This window comes from Electrona antarctica, assembly GCF_951216825.1.
Source record: "Electrona antarctica genome assembly, chromosome: 11".
NCBI lineage: Eukaryota > Metazoa > Chordata > Actinopteri > Myctophiformes > Myctophidae > Electrona > Electrona antarctica.
This window is the reverse complement of record NC_136792.1, coordinates 23,865,666-23,876,083: the sequence shown is the minus strand read 5'-3', so window position 1 is coordinate 23,876,083 and position 10,418 is coordinate 23,865,666. Positions and strand designations below refer to the sequence as shown.

The following is a 10,418-nucleotide window of genomic DNA, read 5'->3' as shown; positions in this document are numbered from 1 at the left end:
TGTCACATGTTGATAAATATGCACACGTACGTTTTGTTTGGAGTAAGTAAGATGTTTCTGCAGAACAATACAACTTTATGTGGAAGATTTTTTTTTTGCTCAAGCTGGAGAGTTTTGCACAACCTGCTTTTGCTTCCTATGTCAAACCGGAAGTGTTTTTTTAATCTAATTCACTTTTTCCTTATTTATTCATTACATTTAATGTTTACATTTCCCATTTAAAGGTGTTTTTAGAAGTTCAAAGCCCAGAGGGAGTTGCATTGTGCCTTTGTAGGTCTGGAGAAAGGATATGATTCTTAAAAACTCGCCTATTCAGACAGGCCATTTCATAGCCCTATTTAACTACAGATTTTGTGTTGTAACAACAATCATGTATTCCTTTGTTCAATTTCACCAGCTTGGTTAAATGTTGATTGTTGATTTTGTCTTTTGTCTTATTTTATTGACTTGTTCTACTTTTAAGTTAAGTTTTAATACTACTTTATGAGGAAGTCTGGAGTGACCTATGTTAGAGCGGTGCAGGACATGTGTGAGACTTCTAAGATAGTGGGCCTGGGAGGTGTGCTATGGGCGTGACAGGAGTTCAAGGTGGAAGTGGGTCTTCAATTCTTCAGCACTACGACCCTGGCCTTCTTGTTCGCTATGGTGATGGACAGCCTGACGGATGAGGTTAGACAGGAATCCCCCAGGAGCCAGGACCATGATGTTTGCAGATAACATTGTGATCTGTAGTGAGAGCAGTGAGCTGGTAGAGGAAAATCTAGGGGGTCTCCATATGCCCGGGAAAGGAGAGGAATGAAGGTTAGCCGCAGCAAGAGGGAGTAGAGGTAATGATGGTGGAGGGTGGACTTAGGGTCAACATTCCAGAGCAATGGTGAGTGTCAGAAAGAGGTGAAGAAACAAGTGCAAGAAGGTTTGAACGGCTGGAGACACCACCCGTGTCAGGTGTGAAAGACCTAGTGAAATTTTCACACTTTTAGACCATATATGTGGTCATTATGGCCATACCTAAATGACCTAACAATGGATGCCAAAAAAATGCGAACATTTTCATTTTTAATAATTTTGATTACAGAACTACTCAGTTTTTTATCTCATTCAAGTCAAGATGACATCCAGACAGTGTATTACTCGTTTTAAACTTAATCATCACACTAAAATATATCTGAAAACATTATAGGTTATAAATAAGCCATTAGCTTTGCTGCCCATGTCTCTGTCAATTTGTAAACAACATTCTGCATGTGCGTGTATGTGTCTGTGACTCTGTGCATGAGACGTGGCAACGTCCCATAGCCTGAAGGGATGCGACACTCTGATTGGTTCAGAAAGTCAGTGCCCGCCTTTTTGAGGCTGAAACTTCAAAATAAAATTCCCAAATTAACATCCCAAACGCCCGGGGTTATTTAATCCGTTAAATCAGAGCGCCCAGCGATTTATAGCAGCGGAGCACAATTAGGGACAGACCAGGTGCTATCCCAGATGTAGCTGAAGTAGCTTGATGTAGCCAAAACACTCCACGAACGACAACAACGGGAGGCATGATTAATTGTAACACGACTAGCGACGGGACCGCAATGGGTCGTCTAACACATTTGCTTAGAATTGGACGGAATGATTTAGATCAAGAGTTATTCACATTTTAAGATTTTAAAATGGGGAACATTTTCGATGACGTCCCACCGGAAAATAACATTGAATGTTGCGCATCAGACGCTCCCAGCCTGTGGAGCGATGTGATTGGTTTTGATATCAATATTCTCCGTCCTTTTTATCAATCTCTGTCCTAAGCGCTTGGTGTTACGTCTTTAAAGGTGTAGTGAAATGGCTTTTTTGGGCATTTTATTTTTAAGTTTCTGAACCATTCAAAGCGTCTCATCCCTCCAGGCTATGGGAAGTAGGTCCACGCGTATGCAGAGCAGTGTTGATTTCGTCGAATAAAACTAGGACGAAAAATGTTCGTCGACTACCTTTTTTCACTGACAAACTAAATAGAAACTAAATAAACTATGCTATGGTGACTAAGACTAAATATACTGACAATTTCGTCAACAAATAAAAACTGGACAAATGTTTGGAAGGGACTAAGTGACAAGAGATCCACTATAAGTCATTTTACAATTAGTTGCATGCTGAAAATAGCCGATCTACAAGCTTGTAGATTGGTTATTTTGTCATTACGGTGGCATCAAGGCACGCCAAAATACATTTTGTTCGACTAAATCAACTGTAGATTTAGTTGACTAAAATCTTATATTTAGTCGACTAAAACTAGACTAACACTAAAACATTCCAAGTGACTAAAACTAAATAAACTATTCAAGAGACTGACTATACCTAAAATCAAAATTTGCTGCCAAAAACAACACTGATGCAGTGATTTGTTTACAAAGTGACAGAGATGGCAGAAAAGCAAGGGATTTTTTTTCTTAACCTGTACACAACCTATATACATATTCTAGCGTGATGATTAAGTTTAAAACGAGTAATACACATTACACTGTCTGGATGTCATCTTGAATTGGATTAAAAACAGAGGATTTCTGTAATCAGTAGCAGCTGTGTTTGGAGGACGGGCAGCAATGGGAATCAAATGGGTGATCTTAATTTTTATTGGCTTTTATTGATGTGTATCTCTACACGTCATCACGCAGCACGTTTTCGTTTTAAGGAAGTAATTACATTTTTATCTTTATGGACTTTTGATATAAAAACACAAATGAGAATTTAAAAATTTCCAATTTTTGGCATCCATTGTTAGGTAGGTCTATGCCCATATGATGACCACGGATATGGTCTAAACGTGTGAAAAACGTATGTTTCATTTCACTACACCTTTAAGGAAAGTATCAGCAAGAATGAAAGGGAAGGTGCACAAGGGGGTGGTGAGACCAGCTATGTTGACTGGTTTAGTCAGAGACAGTCATGACTCATGACTGAGGGAAAGACAGGAAGCAGAGCTGGAGGTAGCAGAGACTAAAATGTTGCGGTTCTCTCTGGGAGTAACGAGGATTTATAGAAGCGAGTACATCAGAGGCATTAGCAAATGTTAGGTTTTGGAGTTAAAGCCAGAGAGAGAGAGAGATTGCTGATGTTAGGCAGGAGGCCTCTTTGGTTTTTGGATGTAGTGAAAGATGAGAGGACATGAAGATAGTTGGTGTGAAAGAAGAGGATGGGTGAGATGCAGGCAGATGATTTGCTGTGGCGAACCCTGAAGGGAACAACAGAAAGGAAAATAAGAAGTTTTTATTAATTACCTAGCTTTGTTAATTTCCAAGAATTTTTATGTATTCATTTTGCAAGGGTGTTTTTCATAAGTGCTATTATTAGCGTGGTGATTGATCATGGTGCACATGCTTTATGTTTCCAGTGGAGAATCGACGAGAAGCCAGTGAAGATTGATAAATGGGACGGAGCCGCTGTTAAGAACTCACTCGACGATGCTGCTAAGAAGGTTACTGAATACTTTAATCCAGTTAAGGGGTCCTTAGCCAGTTAAGGGTAGCCTGGCTAATAAACCAGACTCAAATCACACTGTCGTGTGGTATTTATCCGCCGGCAGGCAATTTTCTTTTGCCAACGGCTGATTCTGTCTGGCTTATTAGCCAGGCTAAGTTAAGGGGTCCTTAGCCTGTGAAACGTTGAAGACCCCTTCAACGTTTCACAGGCTAAGGACCCCTTAACTGAGAGAGAGATGAAGCAGGGACCCCCCACTTCATATTGTATAAAATTGTATTGCAGATGAAACTTTTTGTATACCGGTAGCTTTCATACATGGCTTCATAGACTTGTCTGACATCACTATTGGAATGTGTATTTTCAGACATTTAACCACATAAATTATCAATATACGTATATATACCGGTAAATATTTTCCCCTCTACAACGAACCTCTTTGCCGTACATAGTTGATCTAAAAGGTCACTCACAACGCCTCGCACTGCAAATATTGCTGATATATAAAGTTCTCCTCAGAATAGCGATGCTAGGGTGGTTGATGTACAGTAGTAACTCTTAGGACCCTCTAGGGGTTGCAGACCCCTGCTTTAATATATTATTATTATATTCTGTTACTGAACACTTTAATATAATTGATCTTTTATAATTGTTTTATGTTATTTGTTCCTTACGTTTTTCTTTGCTTTCTACTTTTTATGACTTCTCTCCTCTCCTGCAGGTCTTGTTGGAGAAGTATTGCTATTTGGAGAACTTCAATCTAGTAGACGGTCGTCTGTTGATCTGCACAGTGTCATGTGTGTTCGCCATGGTGGCTCTGGTCTGGGACTTCCTGCATCCCTTCCCAGAGTCCAAACCTGTCCTGGCATGCTGCGTTATCTCATATCCTTACACATCAAACACACACAATTCAATTCAATTCAAAGGGCTTTATTGGCATGAGAAAACATACGTTTACATTGCCAAAGCAGAAAGCACAATACAACAATACAGCAATACAATCAAAACAAAAAATATGTACATTTGAACGTCAGAATCTTCAATAGATCAATTTCTATATTGTACCAAGATCACTGGATGCAGGTATAGTGCAGGAATATACACAATGATTAGTCTTTAGGGTGGTTGTGTTCCGTTTGATATCCTTCTCCTATCACAGCAACTCACAAATCTTGCTGCTGTGTTTGCACATTGTTGTACTTCGCCCAGCAGATATGGGAGTTTTTTGTCATTGGTCATGTTTTCAAAATCTCCGTGTGTGGTTGTAATCTGTGGGAAGTATGTGTCTCTGATGTCTTGGTACAATGGACAGATGGTTAGGAAGTGTAGCTCGGTTTCCACTTCATTTTGTGTGCAGTGGGTGCATAGTCTGTCTTCTCTCGGGATACAGGTCTGCCTATGACGGCCTTTCTCGATCGCAAGACTGTGTTCGCTGAGTCTGTACCTAGTTAGGATTTTTCTTTGTTTTGGGTCGGTCACGGTGCTCAGGTATTCTGCCACTGCGTATTCTCTGTTTAGGGCCAGATAGCATTCTAGTTTACTCTGCTTTTGTGTTGCTTCTTTCCAATGTGTCAGGTAGTTTTCCTTTTGCTGTTTTATAATTTGGTTTAGTCCAATGGGTTTTCTATCTCGTGGCTCTGTTTGTGTTTGTGCCCGGAGTTCCAGGGCCAGCTGGCTGAGGGGGCATCTCTCTAGAGTTTCGCTGTGTGTGAGTGCCTTGTTATGGAGTGCATCTAGGTCGCTTTCTTTTAGGTGGTTGCATGAACTAGGGCTGACCCAAAAAAATCGATTAATCGACGTTCGTTCGATAAGCACGGGAATCGATCTTGAAATAAAAAATCTATTCTATAAAAAAAAAGCGGACCATTTTGGTCCGCCAGCCATGCTTGTGCCTTGCAACGCGTCCTCTTTCCCCCCTTGTGTTAACAACAAAGAAGTCAACTGAACAAGTGCAGCTGCAGTCCCAGGAAAAATAAATCAAAAGTGTGGTTGCATTTTAAAATATTTGAATAAAGGTTGTACACGAGAGTGAAAATAACCGCTGGGAAAATCCCTAATTGAGAGAGTGTAGGCAAGCGCACCACAGCTCAGTGGACATTAAATATAGGCTACCATGTTTGATAAAAGGCATATAAAAACATTACTTGCACTCAAATGAAAATATAAATTTAACAGATTATAGATCACTTTTATATTTATAACAATCTGTTGAGGATTGCCTGAATATGCCACTAGTGAAATCTGAACTTTTATCATTGCGCTGAGGACCTTGTGGTGGCCTGGTGGTGTTTTACCTATACTTGTGAGGACCTGCTTGGATTCACATGGTGAGTGCGTACACTGAAAATTCCAAGATCTGCAATCTCATGCGCTGTGGACGCTTGGAATGACAACAAACATTTCACAGAATCGCTATACCACTTTGAATTAAAACAATCGTTGTGCATAGGCTGAGTATAATGGCACGAATGAAACTAGGCCTATAGATTTATTTTGGTGATGCGGAGAACTGATTTTGCCATTGTCAGCGATATCTTTTTTTTTTCTTGTCTGAAGACTGACCTGTTCCATCACTGTGAACTCCCATGCAGCAGAGCAGCTCTGACAGACCCAGACCAAATCTCTACTGAAAACACACCTTTTCTCTTTGGCATTTAATTGCACCTGATCATATTATTTTAATTATGTTTTTTTTAAGGATGTTCTTTTTGTTCTTTTTGCTTCAGGCTGCTTCCCCCCCAAAAATAATCATATTTGAACACCCCACCCACACACCATAATGTGCGCCAGTGATGCTCCACTTGTTTCAGCCTGTAGGCCTACAGCATTTTGGTCATCTTCTGTTGTTTTAAATGTGCTATATAAATAAAGTTTGATTTGATTTAGGCCTATATTGGAGCAGGTGCTGGCAAATAACTAATTACTGTAATGCCAGTCAAGTTGTGCAAATGTCAGATCAATTAGCAGAGCGGAGCTGCTCTCACTCTGCACTGTCTGCAGCACAATGACTGCAGATCTCTTCTTAAAGTTTACTTAGTATGATTTACTTTCAACCATAAACCATAATACTATTGACAAACCTTGGATTCTAATTCTTCATCGACCAACAGTGCATGCAGCATGACTATGAGGTAACTTAACTATCTGGGATTTCTCCATGGGCATCGCATCGCTTTTTCCCATCAAAGTGCCTGTATTTATGATCAATCAAATCAACCGTGGTTGATTTTATTTCTGACAAGTTCATTCATGTTACCGTTCGTTTACAATTGACAGAGGAGTTTGGATTATACATATGGGGGGGGGGGGGTGGGAGCAGACTGACCACATGCTTCCTTCTATGCATGAGGAATTTCAAGCTGCTTCTTTTCACCTGACGGGGGAGTTTCCCCGGCCGGACGTAGCGCGTGGAAGGAACACGTTATTCCAACCAGTTCCTTTCTCCTCCCATCAGGTGGAGGCCAGGGGGAGGCAGTTTAGAGACCAGGATTACTGCAGTGCATGTCTTTTTGTGAGGGTACCTACCCTAGGGGACACGGGGAGAACATGAAAACTTCACACAGAAAGGCCCTTTCGCCAACCACCTCCGGTATGGGCACTGAGGAGGAGAGAACACGCGTCCCCAGCGGGAATGGAACCCAGGACCTTCTAGCTGTGAAGCGACAGCACTCTTGCATGACACTCTTGTATGACGAAGTAGGGCATTCATTTACGTGAAACTTTTAAAAAAATGGAATATGGAGATACGAGGTTTCTGCCTGACAGCGACAATATCCCACACACCCAAACATTGTGCTATTGATTGTGCTCTGCACTGACCTCACTATAGTTGTTCTTCCTTAACCCCTCTGTACTTATTTCATAATGATGGGCATCCTGACTCTGTACACATCATACAAAGAGAAGAGCATCTTCCTGGTGGCAGTGCAGAAAGACCCTGCAGGCATGGACCCTGACCATGAGTGGCAGCTCTCCTCCAGTCTGAAAAGGTGACATTTAGATGCTGCATACATACAATGCACCATTTAGCATTATGTATTTCAGTTTAAATTCAGTGTAGATGTAATATATAAATAACTATGTATGTTTCTCCAACATTCAACCATTTGCAATGTACACCCATTCACACACGGATGATGGAGGAGAAAACTATGCCCACCGAGGACACTTCGATAAGCAGCCAGGAAAAGGCAGGGATCGAGCCTTCCTCCTGAGCCACTGCCAGCCCTGAGGGTGTAGCTTTGACATCATTTAAACTCCCTTTTGTTTGTATGTTTGTTTACCATAGGTTTGACGACCAGTACACACTCAGGGTGTGTTTCACGGACGGTAAAACCAACTCGTACCGTGAGGACGACTTCACCAAGTCTGTGGCCTATTTCTTCGACGACAGCGGCACGCTGGTGATGGACCAGTTTGAGAAGTGCATCTCCAAACTCCATGACACGCTGGCCACAGAGAAGAAGACCAAATGACAATCCTAATGTTTTCATCAGGTTTTTGATAGTATATGTTTCCATGCCAACAAGAACAGATGGTCCTGAACAGATGTGGCGTTTAATCACTTAAATCAACTGTTTCTCAACGTTTGGTCGGGCAACCATCAGGCCAAAATGGAGGCTTACAGGTCTGTAACTATGAGAGTTCACAAATGGAATTTGTACATTTGTTAAATCTGCGATTACACATGGATTAAAGTTCTCACGACTGATTTGGGGCATTTTGATTCTATAGAATCGAAAATAGGCGATCTACAGGCGCTCAATTGTAGATCGGCTATTTTCGGTTCTTTTAAGATTAGAGCATTGGTCAACCTAGCAATATATTCAGAAGCATCTTTCCTTACACCCTAATGTCTGAGATATTGAGCTAATGAATTTAGGAAAGGGCACTCTACTTTGGGGGCACCTTTCATGCTGTTTCACAAATCGCACATTAGAACTCGTACTGATTAATTTTGCTTCAATCCATGAGTACATTGTACACAGTTACAGACCCATAAGGGGGGTTCCATTTGGACCATCTGGTTGGACCTGACGTTGAGTAACGGTGACCATCTATTCTGGGGGGTGGGTGGGGACGCAAAAATAACAACTATAAGATCACAAATCGCAACGCATTGTCGGCTTGTAGATCGGCTGTTTTTGGACGAGAAGATTTGGTGTAGAGCAAAGGTTCTCAAATGCTTCAGGCTGCTTCCCCCAAAAAATAATCATATTTGAATACCCCACACACACACACCATAACAAGCACTTGGTGTGTGTTTTGTTTGACTCGGTTCCACAGATAATATTGTGAAAATAGGGAAAGTATATAGGCAACGCCTGTTATGAGCTATTTTGAGCTATTTTGTTTGCCACCTCCTAATATTTGGTATTAAAAAGGTATTAAAGGTAATTCAAGTGTACCCCCCCCCCCCCCTCCCCACACACACACACACACACAATAATTTGTCCCCCCCCCCCCCCCACACGACTGGTGTAGAAGGGGTAAAAAAAAGGAGCAGACCTTTTACAGACCCCGCTCAATCCCATGTTTAGACTCCATATCCATCCATTGTTCTTTTCAGCTGGTCTTATATTTCGAAGAAAAAAAAACACTTACAAAACTATACTTTTCATCTGTTATTAGAAAGGTCACTGTTCATCATTTCTAGGGTTTAGTTTTCATATGAATAAATAATTCTTGCCATAAATGTTACAAAATGATACAACTGTGCTTTGGGTATAAAGGTATGTTTTAAGTGGAAGGGGAGACAGTGTTCGTCTCAGTGTTAAAGAGGGTTTCTTTGTAATGACGCATAAAATCTGCACTCAGAAATCTTCTTGTGTCAATACTTATTAACCCACTCCCACTTTATATTATAATGCAATTTCATTTGCCCACGTTTTGTACTTTTTCAGAAGACTTGAGTTGAAATCATACAAGTGAGAGACTGCTGCTTTTTCTTTTTTGGGAGAAATAAAACATCAATATTGCAAACAAAAGTGGATGAGAACTAAGTTACTTCAATTTGATACACATTGTGTTATTGGATAATGGTTTTGTTCTGGTCATCTCCCTGTGGCCGACAGTAAAAACAAACCAATGAAATTGTTGTACTGGTCAGCTCCCAGTGACCAATAATTGTACTGTAGCCTACTGTCTGCTCAGCATCAACTCCACAAGTGACCAATAGTACTGTAATTGTACTGGTCAGCTCCTGGCTTGTCCTTGGTCAAGTTGATGCCAAAGTTCACACCTATATAAAATAGGCTACAATGGTGACACTGAAAAATATAGTTATTAAAGTTAGGCCTATTATAGGGCTCACTAGGGCTCACTCAGTGTGAATGTCAAATTTATCATCGTGTTACCTTGTAGGCTTAAATGTTTTGGCAAGCGTTTAAGACGTTCTGTAGCTGAAATATGGTTTAGTTATTATAGAAACAAAACAGACACACGCACAGTTTAGTGTTGGTTAGCCAGGGGCGCCCTCTATTGTCCAACACTAAGATTGTACAGTGTATCGGCTAATTTAGGTCATGATAATGGTTTTGTATCGGTAGTTGTCCGATACAAAACCATCACCGGCATCACGTTCGACACATAGTTTCCAATGTAAAATAAATCCTATAGGCTATAATCACAAAGTAACGTTAAACTCATTAAACAAAAATGGTATTATCCTACTATTTCTGTTTGTCATGTGGATTGTGGACAGTAACCAACGTGGACCTAACACATTTTTTAAGTAGAATTTCTACAAAATTATTATAAATAAATAACATATTGTGATTCCATTGCAGACACACACAGACTGTAGGTAGGCCTATAGAGTGGATTTCTGAACAAAACGCACGCACCACTTCGCACCCACGGCGCGCGCATCACCGCACGCACCGCGCGAGCCAGGGAAGGAAGAACAGAACGGAGAGCGAGAAGGCTAATGTGCGCCGCGTGCTTTGTATTTTTATTTGATT

The 10,418-nt window shown here is 40.9% G+C and overlaps 1 protein-coding gene across 3 annotated transcripts in view; it reads left to right on the top strand.

Annotated features, from left to right (window-relative positions):
* The window catches only part of spcs2 (signal peptidase complex subunit 2), a 10,022-nt gene extending 579 nt beyond the window's left edge, over positions 1 to 9,443 (top strand). Inside the window, exons 2-6 of one of the 3 annotated variants that reach the window (XR_013791153.1) lie at positions 3,371 to 3,454; positions 4,178 to 4,338; positions 7,311 to 7,445; positions 7,745 to 8,116; positions 8,203 to 9,443. Coding sequence is in view for 1 of the 3 variants with exons in the window: in XM_079514651.1 (XP_079370777.1) it covers positions 3,371 to 3,454; positions 4,178 to 4,338; positions 7,311 to 7,445; positions 7,745 to 7,931 (567 nt within the window). In the remaining 2 variants the exon portion in view is untranslated. Of the gene's footprint in view, positions 1 to 3,370; positions 3,455 to 4,177; positions 4,339 to 7,310; positions 7,446 to 7,744 lie in introns of all 3 variants that reach the window. The other 2 variants (XR_013791154.1, XM_079514651.1) reach the window with 2 other exon arrangements.
* Positions 9,444 to 10,418: the final 975 nt, after the last annotated feature.